The sequence below is a fragment of the Ascaphus truei genome, chromosome 9 (genome assembly GCF_040206685.1).
Source record: "Ascaphus truei isolate aAscTru1 chromosome 9, aAscTru1.hap1, whole genome shotgun sequence".
In the NCBI taxonomy this organism is placed as follows: domain Eukaryota; kingdom Metazoa; phylum Chordata; class Amphibia; order Anura; family Ascaphidae; genus Ascaphus; species Ascaphus truei.
Genome location: NC_134491.1, coordinates 43938320 through 43957192, shown reverse-complemented (window position 1 = coordinate 43957192; position 18873 = coordinate 43938320). Strand labels below are relative to the sequence as shown.

The following is an 18873-nucleotide window of genomic DNA, read 5'->3' as shown; positions in this document are numbered from 1 at the left end:
GTGAGAAGTCACTTTTAATCACATTTGGATGTTTTGTACATTGTGACATTTTAACTGACTTTCTTTTAGGAGGGAAGCAGCAGCGGGTGACAGCGCTGAGGCGAGTGACGCAGCAGCGGGTGACAGCGCTGAGGCGAGTGACGCAGCAGCGGGTGATAGCGCTGGGGCGAGTGACGCAGCAGCGGGTGATAGCGCTGAGGCGAGTGACGCAGCAGCGGGTGATAGTGCTGAGGTGAAGGAAGCAGCAGCAGCAGGTGATGGTGCTGAGGTGAATGAAGCAGCAGCAGCCTATTTTGATCTGGTTTAATACTGATTGGCCGGCGAAGCCGGCCAATTCAGTTAAACAGCAATTCTACTTGTTGCCAAGTAGAACAAAGAAAAACCAGTCAAACAAAGAAAAACCAGTCAAACAAATATATAAAGGGAACCAACAAGTGCACTGTAAAAAATGCACTTAAAAAAGAAGGGTCAACTCAAAAGAAACCATGATGTGGGAATACCGAGCAGAGCACCCCGCCTAACGCCCACTGGGAGGCAAACTCCGAAACCGTCCCAGCGGACTCGGCGTACATGAACTCTGCCCGAATACGGGAGTGCACCAGCGCCCGGAACACTGCCATGATGTTCGTTGGGACCCCCCTCTCCAAACACTGCTTCCTGGTCTTGTAAATGGCTACCTTAGCCACTGCCAGGAGCAGGTTGACTAGGAGATCCCTAGGCTTATTGTCTCGGGACACTGGGCACCCAAAAATAAAAAGATGAGGAGAGAAGTTTAACCAGAACTGCAGGAGAAGGCTCCTCAAGGTGGATAAGAGGGGCTGCAGTCTGGCGCAGCTCAGATAAATGGGGAATACGGACTCCCGCTCGCCACAGAAGGGACAGGCGGCGGGGGAGTCCGTGAAGTGTGCCAAGTACTCTCCTGTGCTCAGTGCACCGTGGAGGACCCTCCAACTCAAATCCCCGACGGGACGGGGAACCAAAGCTGAATAGAGCTCTCTCCACCGGGGTCTCTCGCCCTCGTTCCCAAGTAATACCCACCTCCAGATGGTATCTGGGCGGGTGACAAGGGCGAGGTAGTGCACTATATGGAGCACCAGAGAATACAGGACTTTCCTCGGCATGCCGCGGAAACATGCCGGGGACATGTCCCCCAACCTGCTGAGGTTGGGGGAGATAGGAGCCCGAGGGGGTTGCCGTGGTTTGGGTTCCACGCAAAGATCCGGAGAGCTGAAGTTGATAGGTTGACAATGCTCTCCGGTCTGCAAAACCCCCTCGATGAAGGTGCGTGAGTCGGGGTGGCTTGCATCTTTAATCTCCCGGATCAAACGACGAGGGACACGGGCAGTAAGCATACCCATACGGGGCACAAGCACCTCTGCGCTTACCCAGTCTCGCCGCTCATAGTCCAGGAGATCCCCGACTCTGGTCACTTGCGCCAGGATTAGCCGGCGGCAAATAGAGGGTGAATCCAACATCCGAGCCCCCACTGCCGGATTATACAGGAGGGGCTCGGCGAGGAAATCAACCCCCACCGCCTGTTCCTTCCTGGTCGCGGAGACCAGTTTCCAGGCCTTTAATAAGTCCCGGTAGTATGCCGGCAGCTCCGAGAGGTTTCTTCCTAAACCCTCGGGCCTGATGATAAACAGTTGCCGGTCATACCTCATACTGCGCAGCTGGCGAAAGAAACTGGTCGCCAGCTGACACCACTGCGGAGACGGATCCGTGAATAGGTATCTCTGCAGGTATTGGAGGCGGAAAGTGTGTAACTGGGAGCGGACACACACCACTCCCTGTCCACCCTCCTCCAAAGGAAGGCACGCAACCCCCACAGAGACCCAATGCTTCCCCATCCAGAGAAAATCCATCAATCTCCTCTGGATCTTGTTGATAAATTCTGGGGGCGGACCCATGGCTATCAGCCGGTGCCAAAGCTGACTGGCCACCAGCTGGTTGATCACCAGGGTTCTTCCCCTAAGGGAAAGCATTCTCGACAGATACACCCATGACCCCAGACGAGCAATGACTCGTTCTTCAAGCTCACTGAAGTTTTCTGGGGCCGGGTCCTCCGCAGCAGACAGGTAGACTCCCAGATATTTGAGAGTATCACTCCCCCACGAGATATTACGAAACGCGGGGGGCAAAGAGTCCACCTCTAAGGGACCCACCAAAATGCCGGAGCACTTGGACCAGTTGATCCGAGCAGAAGAGGCCGCGGTGTAGACCTCTTGGCACGCTTGTGCCCGCTCCAGATCATCTAAGTCCTGGGCCACGAGGAGCACATCATCGGCATAAGCCGACAGGACTACCCGCATGCTGGGCTCCCGCAGCACCAGCCCGGTGAGCCTCCTCAGTAGGCAGAGGAAGGGCTCGATGGCCAGCGCGTATAGTTGCCCAGACAGGGGACACCCATGACGTACTCCCCGACCAAACACAAAAGGTGCCGTCAGGGACCAATTAATTTTTACCAGACACTCTGCAGAGGCGTACAGCATCCGGAGAAAGCCCACAAATTGTGGGCCAAAGCCAAACTCCCGCAGGGTCTGCATGAGGTAACGGTGATCCACCCTGTCAAACGCCTTCTCCTGATCTAGGGACAGGAGGGCGAGTGACAGACCAGTCCTCTGCGTGTGGTGTAGCAGGTCCCGGACCACAAAAATGTTGTCATGAATGCTCCAGCCCGGGACAGTATAGGACTGGTCGGGGTGAATCACCTCTGCCAGCACGGACTTGAGCCTCGGCGAGAGCGCTTTGGCTACGATCTTATAATCCGTGCTGAGCAGTGAAACGGGTCGGCAGTTAGAGATCTGGCGGAGATCCCCCTTCTTCGGCAGCAGAGACAGTATTGCCCGCCGACATGAAAGGGGCATCTCACCAGTCTCCAGGGCTTCGGCCAGGACCTCGGTGAAATCAGGTCCCAGCATCTCCCAAAAAAAACGGAAGAACTCCACAGTCAGCCCGTCTAGCCCCGGCGCTTTTCCGTGGGACATGAGACTAAGGGCTTCAGAGAGCTCAGCCAGAGTCAAAGGTAACTCAAGCCGCTCTCTTCCACCCTCGCCGACCGTGGGAAGCCCCTCCCATAAGACCCTGCACGCATCCGGCTGGATGGACCCCGGAGAGAAAAGATCTACGTAAAACCTCCGGGTTCTGTCCCGGATGCTCTCCGGGTCAGTCAGAGGGGTACCGTCCTCTGCTAGCAAGCAGGTGATATGTTTACGGTTTCCCCTCTTTTTCTCCAGCGCGTAGAAGAGGTGCGACCCGCGACCCTCCTCCCGAAGGAAGTGGATGCGGGATCGCACATACGCCCCCCGAGCTCTCCGATCTGCCAAGTCCCGGAGAGCGCACTTCCTCTCCATGTACGCACACTGCAGGAATTGGTCTCCTGCCACAGAGAGCCGCCTCTCGAGATAGAGCACCTCTTCCCTAAGGGCCTCGATCTCAGCATCGCGCCGCCTGCTGGCACCTTTAGTGTGCTCTTGACAAACAAGGCGCAGATGAACCTTGCCCACGTCCCACCACTGCTCTAACGTGGCAAAGTCTGACCTGCAACCTCTCCAGGCCATCCAAAAGTCTCGGACCGACGTCGCAAACCCCTTGTCCTCCAACAACGTATTGTTGAAATGCCAATAGGCGGCCGAGGGCGCTGCTGGTATTAGCGCCACTGTCACGGCCACACAATTGTGGTCCGAAAACGGCGCTAGCCTAATGGTACTGGACTGAGCTCGCGACAGGCTGTGGCTGGATATGTACAGCCTATCGATCCGGGACCAGGATATCCGTCCACCTCTAAACACTCTAACATGGGTGAACTCAGTGGATACCCCGGGATGTTGTTCTCGCCAGACGTCTACCAAGGAGTAGCGGGTGATGACCTCCCGCAAGGCCGACGCAGAACTCGGGTGTGGCTCCGGACCATTCCGGTCCCTCAGAGCCTCGTGGGTGCAGTTAAAATCACCCCCGAGCACCACGTGTTCGTCCGCGTCAACTGTCTCCAGGTATTCGGACAATCTGACGAAGAACTGCCTTCTCAGGGGTCCGGTGGCAGGAGCATACACGTTCAAGAAATTAAACGTGTAGTCCTCGTGCCGGACCCTGAGATGCAACAGGCGACCTGGAACAACAGTTTTGGCAAACAGCAGCTCAGGTTAAAAGGATTCGGAGAACAGGGTCACCACCCCACAAGATGTCGAAGTGAGGTGGCTGAAAAAGACCTTGCCTCGCCACTCCAGATGCCAGCTGGCTTCAGCCTCTGGAGTGGTATGGGTTTCCTGCAGGAAACTCACAGAATACTTTCACTTTTGTAAAAAGGAGAGTACCTGGAACCTGCGAAACCCGTCCTTACATCCATTTACGTTTAGCGTACCGATGATCAAAGCCATTGGTAATCAAGAGTCTTGCTTCCCATAGGCGCTCAGGGTACTATACCCCGAGAAGCCTTTACGTGCTCTCGCAACACTTTGTTAAACTTTAGGATCCGAACATGTTTGATAGTCCCGGAAAGTTTGGCCTTGTGGTTAGCCTTGATATATACTCTGAGAGAGTGGAGAATGACCGAAGCATCCTTCCACCTCTCAAGGGCCAACTGCACCTTCGTATGTCCGTGTCTACAGAGGGTATCATCCAGGAAACTATCTTGCTCCCGGGCAGGGATAACGGGGATCGAGGAGTCCACCGACTCCATGGTGCCAGAGGACTCCCCTCTGAGCCCCAACTCCCCAGGCTCCTCTTGGCTGGAGAATTCAAGACCCCCGTCCTTCTCTGCGGGGGCCTCTCTCAGCCCTAGATTGGATCCCCTCCTCTGTGTTTCCACGAGGGGGTCCACTGTGCTCTCCACCTCCATCCCCGAGTCAGGATGTTCAGGGGCAGCTAGTAGCGACATGGCAGAGGCAGTGGTCTCCCGAAAATCCTCGGGGGCCACAGAAGCACACAATGCCCTACTAGTTTCCTCAAGCGCCATACAGATGAATGGCATGCCACGGGTGTTCGCATCACCTGCGGGAGGGCACTCACCAACCGCGGGAGGGCCCTCACCATACGCGGGAGGGCCCCCACCATCCGCGGGAGGGCTCTCACCACCCGCGGGAGGGCCCTCACCATCCGCGGGAGGGCCATCACCATCCGTGGGAGGGCACTCACTAGCAAGGACCTCAAAGGGAGGGTCTATCCCAGCATTCACTCCCAATGAAGTGCCGGCCCAAAACGCCGCACTAAGAGGGTTCAGGTCAGACAACTCCCAGATGTTTAGCGGAAGTGCTCACCAAAATACCCTCCAAACCCCCACCCACGGGGGTCAGCCCTAACCCATCTCCTTCCTCTGGTGACGCAAACCGGGGCCTTTTATCCCTATGTGCGTCACCCGAAGGTGGTACAACCAGAAGGGGATCCCGGTCAACCCCCGGGTCCCCGAAGACAGGTATCTTTTTTGTGTCCGGTGGGGTAAATTCACCGAAACACAAGTCTCCGGGGGATGCTCTCCAACCCATAGGGGCGTTGGGAGGCTCCCCAACGTCTATCTCTACGGGTAAGGTCTCATGCTGTTGAGCACTTTGGCCGTCCACCTCAGAGACGTCGGGTACCTCATCTTGCATTCCCTCCAGATCTTCGAGGGGGGGGGGGGGCTGTTCATTTATGGGATCCGGCTCACACTGATTAATCTCAACCAGTGGGCCGGATGGAACCACTTCTTGCGGAAACGATGTTGCGTTCCCTTTTGAAGACATCCGCGGGTGAACGTAATCCGTTTCACCCTTCTCGACCTCCTCAAACGCCCTCTTGTTTTTATTTTTAAATTTGCTCTTCCTAGGGATTGATTCCCCAGGAGAGGGTGCCACTGCCTCCCCAGCAGGAGCTTCCTCCTGCTCCCCCGCACCCTGTACGGTGCTTACAATGGGGGTAAGCTGTTCTTGGGGGGGGGGGGGGGACAGCGACAACAGAGGGTGACTGTTGTGGGGTGGCTTTTACATTCTCTCTCTGATCTTTAGGGAGAGGTGCAGATGTCACCGCCCGAGATGGGGCAGCGACATCTTCTGCGGTCCCAGGGGGGACCTGGCCCTCGAGGGCTTTACCTTCTCCCTCTGTTCTTTTGGGAGAGGTGCAGACGTCACCGCCCGAGATGGGGCAGCGACATCTCCTACGGTCCCTGGGGGGACCTGGGCTCTCGAGGGCCCCGCTGTGGTAGGCACAGCGGTACCGGGTGTCTTGGCAGAGGGAGGGGTGGGTGCAGGAGCTGAGGTGGGATTCCTGTTCCTTTTGGGGCAACTCCTACGAGTGTGCCCCAGCTCCTTGCACAGATAACACCTAACCCCCTCCGTGCCATAGAAAAAAGTATATTGAATGCCCTCGTAGGGCACCCTAAAGGAACCCTCCACAGATTCTGTGCTCCCCGGCAGCAGCAGTTGTACCTGCCGCCTAAATGAGAGCACATGCCTCAGCGCCCTATCCCTGCAGCCCAAAGGCAATTTTGTCATAGGAGACTTAATCTCTCCCAGGGTTTGCAGGTGCGGCCGCAAGAGGCTGTCTGGGATGAAGGGGGGCACATTTGAAAAAATGACCTTTGTGCCTAATCCCTCCATGGGTTCTATAGGGATATAGATCCCCCTACATTGATGCCTTTCTGCACCAGGGTGTGGGTGGCAGCCAGCATACGGAGGAAGAAAATGCCCCTCCCATACATCTTGCTGGCCGCCACCACAGCAGAGGGACCCACAACGTCTGCCACAGCCCTTACATAGATCTCCATGTTAAGGCCAGGTGACATTGGGCATCTTACCCCAAGCTTCCTGCTCACACCGGGTGTGGCCCCAGCATTGTTGTTGCTGGGGTCGACGCCTGCAGCTGTTATCTGCGCCCATGTTTGAACTGGGGCCGCAGGGGCCACGCTGTTAACGTGCGCTGGGGGAGGCGTGGCCAGGGCACTGGAAGGACCAGGCCTAGGGCTGTGACTAAGAGTGTTGCTCCTAGGGGCCACAGTTTTTGGTGTTCGGCATCCAGGTGTGGTCCCCGTTGCTACACTACTCCTACCTCCCTTAGGCATGATAATAATAAGCCTTTTAGTCAGGGGAGGAGGTAGTGTTTAGAGAGAAAGGTGCAAAGAGGAACTGTCCTTTTAAGAACCAATTAACCTCTCTGCAAAGGGAGGGGGGAAAAAAGACAGCTTTTAAACCTGCTGTATTTTTCCTCCTTTTCCCTTATTACTCTCTCTCTGTTGCAATAAGCCACACAATTTACAAGTCTTTAAAGAAAAGACACAGAGCTCTTAATTGCAGGTGAGAAAAGAGGAATCAGGCTTAAGAAAAAGTGAAAATAGTAGTAAAACAACCAGGGGTGTGGGAGGGGAGAGGGGTTGAAAGCTACAGTACCAGCCAGCCAAAATGCAGCTTTTGCTGGGTTGAAAAAACACTGCAGTCCCTGGGTGAAAAACCAAAAACGGTTTTTAAACCCCAAAAACAACCTTTAAACCTCTACAAAACACACAATCCCCCACAGTTTCACTCCAAAAAATAACAAATGAAAGAAGAATACAACCTGATTCCACAATGCCTAGGAGCTCTGTACATACACTTCTGAGTGACGCAGCAGCAGGAGATGGTGCTGAGGTGAGTGACACAAACGAACAGTGTGTGTTGTTTTAAAATTGTTCGATTGAGCAACCTAATTTCTCAATTTTTACTTGATTCGCTACACCAGAGGCTACATTGAAAAATAGGTTGCCCACCTTTGTCATAGACGTTATAATTATGTATGTATAGTTTTATTTAAATAATGCCACTAGTGCACACAGCGCTTTACAACATTACAATAGAAGGTAAATCCATTACAACTAATGGGAATAAGTGCAACAGGTAAATGAGAACATAAGTCTAAAGGAGACACTGCCCCGAAGAGCTTACAATCTAAGTTACCCTTATTAACTCTTTATAGGTAGTAGTAAATGGGTTAAAATGTATACATATTCTTATTTAAGTTTCAAATCCTCCAGCTAAAACAAACAAACAAGTAATATATTAAGTGTCCCTCATCCTGCGTCCAGATACTGAGCCCCTGACACTACTCCTCCTGCACCCAGACACTGAGCCCCTGGTCCCCTTGACACTGCTCCCCGCAATACTGAGCCCCCTGTGCCCAGACACTGCTCCCCCAGACACTGAGCCCCCTGCTCCCAGAGACATTGCCCCCCTGCTCCCCCGATACTGAGCCCCTTGCGCCCCAACACTGCTCACCTGTGGTCCGACACTGCTCACCTGTGGTCCGACACTGCTCACCTGTGGTCCGACACTGCTCCCCTTGCGCCCAGATACTGCTCCCCCTTACTGCACCCACTGTGCGCCCAAACACTCCTCCCCCTGCGCGCCCAAACACTCCTCCCCCTGGGATCCCTGCGTGCCCAAACACTCCTCCCCCTGGGCTCCCTGCGTGCCCAAACACTCCTCCCCCTGGGCTCCCTGCGCGCCCAAATACTGCTGCCCCAGGGCCCTGCGCGCCCCAACACTGCTCCCCCTGGGCCCCCCTGCACGCCCCAACACTGCTCCCCTGTGGTCGACACTGCTCCCCCTGCGCGCAGATCCTGCTCCCACAGCGCACCCAAACACTGCTCCCCCTGGGCCCCTCTGCACGCCTGACACTGAGACCCAACACTGCTCCGACACTGAGCCCACTGCACCCAGATGCTCCTCCTTTTCCCACACACTACTCCCCCTTGCGTGCCCCCAGACACTACACACTCTGCCCTCAGACTGTTTCCCAAAACACTGCTCCCCCTGCGCCCCGACACTGAGCCCACTGCACCCAGATCCTCCCCCTGCTCCCCCAGATACTGGTCTCCCTGCGCCCGACACTGAGCCCACTGCACCCAGATCCTCCCCCTGCGTGCCCCAGACACTGCTCCCCCTGCGTGCCCCACACTGCGCCCCTAAACTACACACCCACACTACACACCCTGCGCCCCTGCTCCCCCAGACACTGTTTCCCCTGCTCCCCCAGACACCGATTCCCCTGCACCCCATACACTGCGCCCCCAGACACTGCTCCCCCTGTGCCCCCAGACACTGCCGCACCTGCACTCCAACACTGCTCCCCCAGACAGTGCTCCCCCTGCTCTCCCCCCCCAGGAGACACCCCCCCTCCCCCAGACGCTCCCCCCCTCCCCCAGACGCTCCCCCCCTCCCCCAGACGCTCCCCCTCCTCCAAGACACTGCTCCCCCTCCTCCAAGACACTGCTCCCCCTCCTCCAAGACACTGCTCCCCCTCCTCCAAGACACTGCTCCCCCTCCTCCAAGACACTGCTCCCCTCTGGCAGTGAAAGGGTGGGACATCACTCACTTTGATAAACTTGTTCCGGTCCGAGACGGTGAGTTCCCGCTCCGCCCGGAGGGAGCGGCCTCCGGCAGCGAACATACCGGCCGTGCGGACACAGGATCCAGTTCTCACATCCATGGGAGGCCGCAACTCGCTGCCATAGCAACCTGGGACACTTCCGCACAACCAGAACCAGCCTCCTGATTGGTCACTGGTCAGTGAAGTCAACTTGGCTACTAATAAGGCAACAGGATAATAACTAGAGACATACATGTGTATATACTATATACACAGGGGCAGCCCATATACATGTGTATATACTATATACCCAGGGACAGCCCATATACATATGTATATACTATATACCATGGGGCAGCCCATATACATGTGTATATACTATATACCCAGGGGCAGCCCATATACATGTGTATATACTATATACACAGGGGCAGCCCATATACATGTGTATATACTATATACCATGGGGCAGCCCATATACATGTGTATATACTATATACCCAGGGGCAGCCCATATACATGTGTATATACTATATACCATGGGGCAGCCCATATACATGTGTATATACTATATACCCAGGGGCAGCCCATATACATGTGTATATACTATATACCCAGGGGCAGCCCATATACATGTGTATATACTATATACCCAGGGACAGCCCATATACATGTGTATATACTATATACCCAGGGGCAGCCCATATACATGTGTATATACTATATACCCAGGGGCAGCCCATATACATGTGTATATACTATATACCCAGGGGCAGCCCATATACATGTGTATATACTATATACCCAGGGGCAGCCCATATACATGTGTATATACTATATACCCAGGGGCAGCCCATATACATGTGTATATACTATATACCCAGGGGCAGCCCATATACATGTGTATATACTATATACCCAGGGACAGCCCATATACATGTATCTGAGCTGTCATTGGGCGGTCACACTCACTGGGCGGTGAGTGACACTTGATCTCATTGTCAGTCAGTCTCAGCCCCTCCCTTTCAGTGTCACTGTCTGACGTCACTCCTCGCCCCTTGCTCTGGGTGCGTGGGGTTTGGAGGCTGGGACGTATTTTGCCTGCGCCGGCCCAGTGACGTCACCAGAGCCGCGCACGTGCAGCCCCGCGCAGGATGCAGAGGTAATATGCGTCAGATGCTGGCGGAGGGGGGAGAAAGCCGGGCCGCAGTGAGAGAGGCAGCGGAATATCCGTGCGGCTTCCCCCTGGGGGTCTGGTCTGTTAGCAGCTGTACTCATTGTACCTTCTCCCAGGGGCCGGCGCTCACTCCTCACTCTGCCTCCACTCCTCACTCTGCCGCCGGCGCTCACTCCTCACTCTGCCGCCGGCGCTCACTCCTCACTGCCGGCACTCAATGGAATGACAAGTTCATGATTACTGTATTTTCACACTCCCAATATTACAGGGAATAGACAAGGGCAATTAGAGAAAAAAAGAAACCCACTAGAGATATGGTGGGGGAGTGAGAGAGGGCACAAGGGTGTCGGAGGGAAGGAAGAAGGGGGGGATGATGTCTGAGGGAAGGAAGAAGGGGGGGATGATGTCTGAGGGCAGGAAGAAGGGGGGATGATGTCGGAGGGCAGGAAGGAGGGGGGATGATGTCGGAGGTAAGGAAGGAGGGGGGGATGATGTCGGAAGGAGGGGGGGATGATGTCGGAAGGAAGGAGGGGGGGTGATGGAGGGAAGGAAGGAGGGGGGGGATGATGTCGACGGGAAGGAAGAAGGGGTGTCGGAGGGATGGGGGGGAGCATTAGAGAGGTTACACGGAAGAAGAGGGGTTTGGCTATGATCACTGACACATAGGAGACACATTTTCTGCAGCCCGGGTTTTGGTTCTTTATTATGTTTGGGATTAAACAGGGGGGGTGTGAATGTCAATTTAAGCATTCTAATCAATGAATGATCTATTACATGGGATATATACACCGTCATAAGTCATGTTGCATATTTAGTACATTTATGTTTCAGGCAGAAGCGATTCTTTTCTTGTGTTGTGCTGCCTGACAATGAGACAGATTGTATCGAAGTGCAATATGTCAGACCCGCATCAGATTTCCGCACCTAATACTACACGTCATATTACTTTTAACCTAGGTAAACATCCAGGGGGTAAAGGCGCACAGCAAAGAGAGAGGGTCACAAGCTGCTAAAAAATAACCTTTATTGGTCCATTAAGAAGAAATGGAGGTACAAAAAAGGCTCCTTGATATTGTGCCTGGTGCACGAAACATGTAGGAGGGTTTTTTTACCTCCATTTCTTAATGGACCAAAAAATGTTCTTTTTTTAGCAGCTTCTGACCCCCTCTCTTGCTGTGCGCCTTTACTCCCTGGATGTTTATTTGGAGTTTCTACAAGTTGCAGCACGCTTCACACACCAATTGGATGGGGAGACTCCAGAGATGTGAGTAACAGACTGTATAACAGTAAACAGTATATTACAATACTTTGTGGCATATGCATGTTCCAGGGCCCATCCCAATGAGGTTCTGTGCAGGGAGTTGTTCCTTTGCCCAGTCCCTTCAGGGAATATAGGTCCCCATGAAGGAAACCGTACCACAGGATCAGTGACTTCATTCTTCGATTGTTATCCCCTATGGTGTTGTGGACTTATTTTGGATTAATACAAGTCTGTAATTACAACGGACCCGGCATTGGAGCGCAGGTTCCACATTTAGAATTCAATTTACTTTTAACCTAGGGACTGTTTTGCGAGTATAACATGAATATTTTTGCTTTTCCAGTGTTTGTGAAGATATACCGATGTTCATAATTAAATAATTTTGCAGACACCTTGAAGTTTAATATTGTTACTTGGGCTTGTTTTCAATTTAGACAATAAACATGAACACACAGCACAGAGTTCCAGCAATACCATGCAAAGACCTAGCACCCGTACAATACCATGCAAAGACCTAGCACCCGTACAATACCATGCAAAGACCTAGCACCCGTACAATACCATGCAAAGACCTAGCACCCGTACAATACCATGCAAAGACCTAGCACCCGTACAATACCATGCAAAGACCTAGCACCTGTACAATACCATGTAAAGACCTAGCACCCGTACAATACCATGCAAAGACCTAGCACCCGTACAATACCATGCAAAGACCTAGCACCCGTACAATACCATGCAAAGACCTAGCACCCGTACAATACCATGCAAAGACCTAGCACCCGTACAATACCATGCAAAGACCTAGCACCCGTACAATACCATGCAAAGACCTAGCACCCGTACAATACCATGCAAAGACCTAGCACCTGTACAATACCATGTAAAGACCTAGCACCCGTACAATACCATGCAAAGACCTAGCACCCGTACAATACCATGCAAAGACCTAGCACCCGTACAATACCATGCAAAGACCTAGCACCCGTACAATACCATGCAAAGACCTAGCACCCGTACAATACCATGCAAAGACCTAGCACCTGTACAATACCATGTAAAGACATTGCACCCGTACAATACCATGCAAAGACCTAGCACCCGTACAATATCATGCAAAGACCTAGCACCTGTACAAAACCATGCAAAGACCTAGCACCCGTACAATACCATGCAAAGACCTAGCACCCGTACAATACCATGCAAAGACCTAGCACCCGTACAATACCATGCAAAGACCTAGCACCCGTACAATAACATGCAAAGACCTAGCACCCGTACAATAACATGCAAAGACCTAGCACCCGTACAATACCATGCAAAGACCTAGCACCCGTACAATACCATGCAAAGACCTAGCACCCGTACAATACCATGCAAAGACCTAGCACCCGTACAATACCATGCAAAGACCTAGCACCCGTACAATACCATGCAAAGACCTAGCACCCGTACAATACCATGCAAAGACGCAGCACCCGCACAATACCATGCAAAGACGCAGCACCCGTACAATACCATGCAAAGACGCAGCACCCACACAATACCATGCAAAGACCTAGCACCCATACAATACTCCATGAACAAATCACATCTAGATTGTAAGCTCCTATGGACAAAGGCCGCCTTCCGATTGTCTGTTTATTTATTTTTTAAAGTGTAGTCTTTTGTCATACAATGACATTCCCGTCGATCCCGCATTGTACCACTCTGGAATATGCTGGCGCCATGCAAATATAAGAAAATAACATTAATCACATGGGTTTCTTATTGTCCATTTGTAATGAAAGATGTCCTTTTTTGTTTGTAGAGCAGGATGAACATCATAAAAAAATAAAAAGATATGATATACACTCAAAGCTACAAGTGAGAGACTTGGCAAGGAGCCTTTCGCAAATGACATTTTGTATTTAACAATAACGGCAGCACCTTGTCAAGATTATAGTGAATTTTTGAATGATGCAAATATACTACTGTATAGAAGAGGGTGACGTGTGTGCTTAGGGCTCGTGTGCATCATGCTTTAACCATGTACACACAGCTTTACTGTAGGATAATGCATACTATTTCAAATACTGCAAAATGGATCCAATTTAAATAATCTGAAGCCACGTATGCAATACAGGGATAAGAAGAGCGCAGACAGAACTAGAATACTTGCAGCTTATTCTGAACTCTTTCTTGATTGATAGGACTACAGTTTTCCAGCAGAATGACCATGGCAAATGGACATTATCTAGTAGTGAGGATGAAACGGAGGAGCGTGGAAAACCATCGACTTCGTCGGTCAGCAGAGACGGTCAGGATTTGGGGCCTCAGTACCCATGCTCCGATGCCAGGAAAGCAGCTCATAAAAGAAAGGTAAACCCAGTGAAGTTTGACGAGGCACCTGGCAAAGAGATCTCACCAGCCAAGAAAATCAAAACCGACCGAAAAGAGTCAGGCTGGTGCCTGTCTAGCAGTGACGAGGAGTCAAAGCCCGCCCAGGGTATAAAGCAGGTGACGATTAAAGCAGAAAGGAATGCGCCACCCAAGAAGCAGCAGGCACGCAAACCGGAGGAGAACCGACAAGGGCACAGCATAAAGACACATGAAAAATACAAGACTCCAAGTGACTCTCAGGAGGCCTGGGATCTCCTTCAGGCCGGGGAGCCTTTCCGCTTCTACCTTACTAAGGTCCGGGGGATAAAGCCTAAATACAACACCGGAGCTCTCCATATCAAAGGTAACCGCTTCACTGGAGCGAACCCGGAATGTAATATTTCTAGCACTTCTGTCACAACAAATAGGGCAGCCGGACACATGGTATCAGCAGTGCTGGCTCGGGACTTCCCTGAACCTGCTGCGCTATAAACCAGCACTGACCAAGACAAATTTCTCCTCCGTCACGGAGTGGCACAGTAACCCTTTAATGAAGACGTGCTTGATATCTTTTGCATAGTTGCACCCAAAACCGCAAGAAGCACATTCGCACATCAGGGGTTACTGGTCTGGTTTCATTACAGCAGGGGTGGCCAACGCAAGTCCTCAAGGGCTACCAACAGGTCAGGTTTACAGGATATCCCTGCTTTAGCACAGGTGGCTCAATCAGTGGCTTAGTTGAAGACTGATTTACTGATTGAGCCACCTGTGTGGAAGCAGAGATTGATTGTGCCTCCTCAGTTGAAGCAGATTGAGCCACCTGTGCTGAAGCAGGGATATCCTGAAAACCCTGTTGGTGGCCCTTGAGGACTGGAGTTTCCCACCCCTGCATTAGAGGCTGTTGAATGGGAGAAATGCAGCAGCTATTCCAAAGTGACAGTTACAGAGCTGTAGGAAGAACAGCTGTGGAAGGATTTCACTGTGAAATATGTCACGGGCACAGGGAAAGTGATTTGTACGACACCATTGTGGGTGCGTAATTGGGACTAGGACTTTAAAAAAAAAAAAATGAAGACCTTCAAGGGTTTTCTTTAAGACCAATGCGCCTTGATTATTCTTACAGCACACCATCAGTTACGACACTGATCTAAACCTCTGGGGGTAGAGACTCCTGTGGGTTATTATTCTACATGGAGCCGTGTCGAGGTTTTGTGCGTAATACTGTATCTTGCCAAACAGGCAGAGATTTTGGGGTATCCCAGTGTACAGTAAAACTACATGTAATGAGACACGGCATCGTTATCAGTCTTGTGTAGGGTAATGGGGATTTTACCTGTTTTTTAAATGAAAGTCTCGGTTAATATACTGACCCACTATCCCCTGCTATTCTGACAGATATTTTGTCGCCTCTCTTTGGGACGCTGGTGTCTTCGGTTCAGGTAAGGGGACGTCTTTATTTCTGTCCGCTGTATGAGTTTAACTCCATAATGTTAGCATCTTTCTCCCTGAGCAAGTCCTGCTTTTTTTGTGTGTGTGTGTGTGTGTTAAAAAAATGATACAGAAACAAAAAAGAAAATACTAAGGTTTTCTCTATAAAGAAATCCACTTTGTTGCACACCAACAAATAAGGACACATAAATAATAAAAATAATTTTATTAATCAAGGGTTACATAAAACATGTATCACTGTACAAGAGGAGAACAGTGATTAAAATATATACATCATATAGGCGTAACTACCACCTATGCTTCTTACTGGTCGAAAAAATACCAGGGTAAGAGGCACAAAATGATTACACGATGAGATGGAAAACGTCTCAACCAAATAGGCAGGTGTGGCCCGGTAGTTATTAATACGGCACTATTAGTGACTGATTCACAAACCTGCCAATGGGTAAGATAAGGTCACCAGAAGGGAGACCATGCATAGAGAATTATCTGATGGCTAATAATTAGCCAGTGTAAATAACAGACCTGGCTGTAAACAACACTACGACTGACAGTAAACCAAGTGTGATCAGCCAGCCCAGATAAAGGACATATATCCCAGCAATAGTGTCCCAATGTAAATATATGCACGCTGCCAGTTATTAACGGGTTAACAGTTGCAATAGCACGGTAGAATACTATTCTACCAAGCTACAGGGATGACCTGAATGATGATACATTATGGGTATAGAGGACAAATGTCCCAGCAAGTATGTCCCAATATATAAATATGTAGCTGTGACAGGGTAGTCTGCAGTGCAGCACTGACTAGGTTAACTTCAGCTGGGAACCTCAGGACAATTAGTTTGGATCCCAGCTGCCTAATCAAGGTGTGTTAAAACCCAGGCTGTAGACACATGGAGGCTGGCTGTTGAGGAGAGAGGAGTAAGCTGCTGAAGAGATTTCCTGATACAAGGTCTGATTAGCAAAGTAGATGAATTGTGAACTGCCTGTCCCCTGCATAGAAAAGGGTAACTGCCTGATTTATAGACTGTCTGCTAAAGAGAAACTGTTTTTGTTTGTCTGCTGAAGAAAAGCCATTTTTCTTTTGTTGCTGATGAAAAGCTATTTTTGTTTTGTGTGCTGTATATCTTTTAAGGCTAAATAAATAAGCCTTGTCAAGAAACCCACGTGTGTAGTTGCATGAACCCTGCAACAGTAGCACACTGGCAATTAATAAAGGGTTAACAATGCAACTCACTCCCCCTCCTTTGTTACTACCCGGAAGAAAGACAAACACGGCGACCTGCCCTTCTTCGCAGGAAATTAAAGGCATTCATGTTGTTTGCAATTTTCTGCTTGTGTTTCCATATTAATGTATATCTTTACTTTGAATTGTTCTCCTAATTCAGGGGCGGACAACCCCAGTACTCAAGAACCACCAGCAGACCAGGTATTAGGGATATCCCTGCTTCAGCACAGGTGGCGCAGTCATTGTGACTGAGTCACTGATGAACCACCTGTGCTGAAGCTGGGATATCCTTAAAAACCTAACGTGTTGGTGGCCCTTGAGGACTGGAGTTGAGAACCCCTGTCCTAATTGATGTTTATGTAGCAAAATCTTTTTTTAATTTATTTTTTATTCTCTCTCAAAAGTTCAACTACTGTATCGATGTGGCATGGCTAATACAGCAGTACCCAGAGGAGTTCAGGTAACTGCACATCCTTGTCTTGTTGGCAGATCGGCCTGTCTGTGTTGTAAACGCATATCGTTCTCCTGGTGCTTCCAAGATGTCGTTTGTACACAAACTCTTGTATTGTATGTCTTTATTTGTATAGCGCCATAAATGTACATAGCGCTTCACAGTAGTAATACACGTTGTAATCATATAAATAACAAATAATATAAATAACAGGTCATGGGATTAAGTGCTTCAGACATAAAAGCGTCTCCAGGTGCGCCAGTCCTCATGAATGACATAGCGACTACGTCTCCAAGTGCCCCAGGCCTCATGGCACAGCGACTACGTCTCCAGGTGTGCCAGGCCTCATGGTATAGCGACTACGTCTTCAGGTGCGCCAGGCCTCATGGTATAGCGACTACGTCTCCAAGTGCCCCAGGCCTCATGGCACAGCGACTACGTCTCCAGGTGCGCCAGACCTCATGGTATAGCGACTACGTCTTCAGGTGCGCCAGGCCTCAAGGTATAGCGACTACGTCTCCAGGTGCGCCAGGCCTCATGGTATAGCGACTACGTCTCCAAGTGCCCCAGGCCTCATGGCACAGCGACTACGTCTCCAGGTGTGCCAGGCTTCATGGTATAGCGACTACGTCTTCAGGTGCGCCGGGCCTCATGGTATAGCGACTACGTCTCCAAGTGCCCCAGGCCTCATGGCACAGCGACTACGTCTCCAGGTGCGCCAGACCTCATGGTATAGCGACTACGTCTTCAGGTGCGCCAGGCCTCAAGGTATAGCGACTACGTCTCCAGGTGCGCCAGGCCTCATGGTATAGCGACTACGTCTCCAAGTGCCCCAGGCCTCATGGCATAGCCCCTACGTCTGCAGGTGTGCCAGACCTCATGGCATAGCGACTACGTCTCCAGGCCTCATGGTATAGCGACTACGTCTCCAGGTGCGCCAGGCCTCATGGCATAGCGACTACGTCTCCTGGTGCGCTAGGCCTCCTGGCATAGCGACTACGTCTCCAGGTGCGCCAGGCCTCATGGTATAGCGACTACGTCTCCAGATGTGCCAGGCCTCATGGTATAGCGACTACGTCTCCAGGTGCGCCAGGCCTCATGGCATAGCGACTACGTCTCCAGGTGCGCCAGACCTCATGGCATAGCGACTACGTCTCCAGGTGCGCCAAGCCTCATGGCATAGCGACTACGTCTCCAGGTGCGCCAGGCCTCATGACATAGCGACTACGTCTCCAGGTGTGCCAGGCCTCATGGTATAGCGACTACGTCTCCAGGTGCGCCAGGCCTCATGGCATAGCGACTACGTCTCTAGGTGCGCCAAGCCTCATGGCATAGCGACTACGTCTCCAGGTGCGCCAAGCCTCATGGCATAGCGACTACGTCTCCAGGTGCGCCAGTCCTCATGAATGACATAGCGACTACGTCTCCAGGTGCGCCAGTCCTCATGAATGACATAGCGACTACGTCTCCAAGTGTGCCAGGCCTCATGGTATAGCGACTACGTCTTCAGGTGCGCCAGGCCTCATGGCATAGCGACTACGTCTCCAGGTGTGCCAGGCCTCATGGTATAGCGACTACGTCTCCAGGTGCGCCAGGCCTCATGGCATAGCGACTACGTCTCCAGGTGCGCCAGG

General features: G+C 51.5%; 2 protein-coding genes across 9 annotated transcripts in view; one reads left to right on the top strand and one right to left on the bottom strand.

Moving 5' to 3' along the window:
• The window catches only part of EFCAB11 (EF-hand calcium binding domain 11), a 44227-nt gene extending 33846 nt beyond the window's left edge, over positions 1-10381 (bottom strand). For 2 of the 5 annotated variants that reach the window (XR_012803891.1, XR_012803892.1), the window contains exon 1: positions 9316-9723. Coding sequence is in view for 3 of the 5 variants with exons in the window: in XM_075614571.1 (XP_075470686.1) it covers positions 9316-9564 (249 nt within the window). In the remaining 2 variants the exon portion in view is untranslated. Of the gene's footprint in view, positions 1-9315; positions 9725-10281 lie in introns of those variants that run through there. The other 3 variants (XM_075614572.1, XM_075614571.1, XM_075614570.1) reach the window with 3 other exon arrangements.
• The window catches only part of TDP1 (tyrosyl-DNA phosphodiesterase 1), a 67057-nt gene continuing 58506 nt past the window's right edge, over positions 10323-18873 (top strand). Inside the window, exons 1-5 of one of the 4 annotated variants that reach the window (XM_075614569.1) lie at positions 10358-10471; positions 11638-11750; positions 13940-14472; positions 15504-15547; positions 17193-17248. In XM_075614569.1, the coding sequence (XP_075470684.1) occupies positions 11749-11750; positions 13940-14472; positions 15504-15547; positions 17193-17248 (635 nt within the window). In that variant the 5' untranslated portion in view covers positions 10358-10471; positions 11638-11748. Of the gene's footprint in view, positions 10472-11101; positions 11537-11637; positions 11751-13939; positions 14473-15503; positions 15548-17192; positions 17249-18873 lie in introns of those variants that run through there. The other 3 variants (XM_075614566.1, XM_075614565.1, XM_075614567.1) reach the window with 3 other exon arrangements.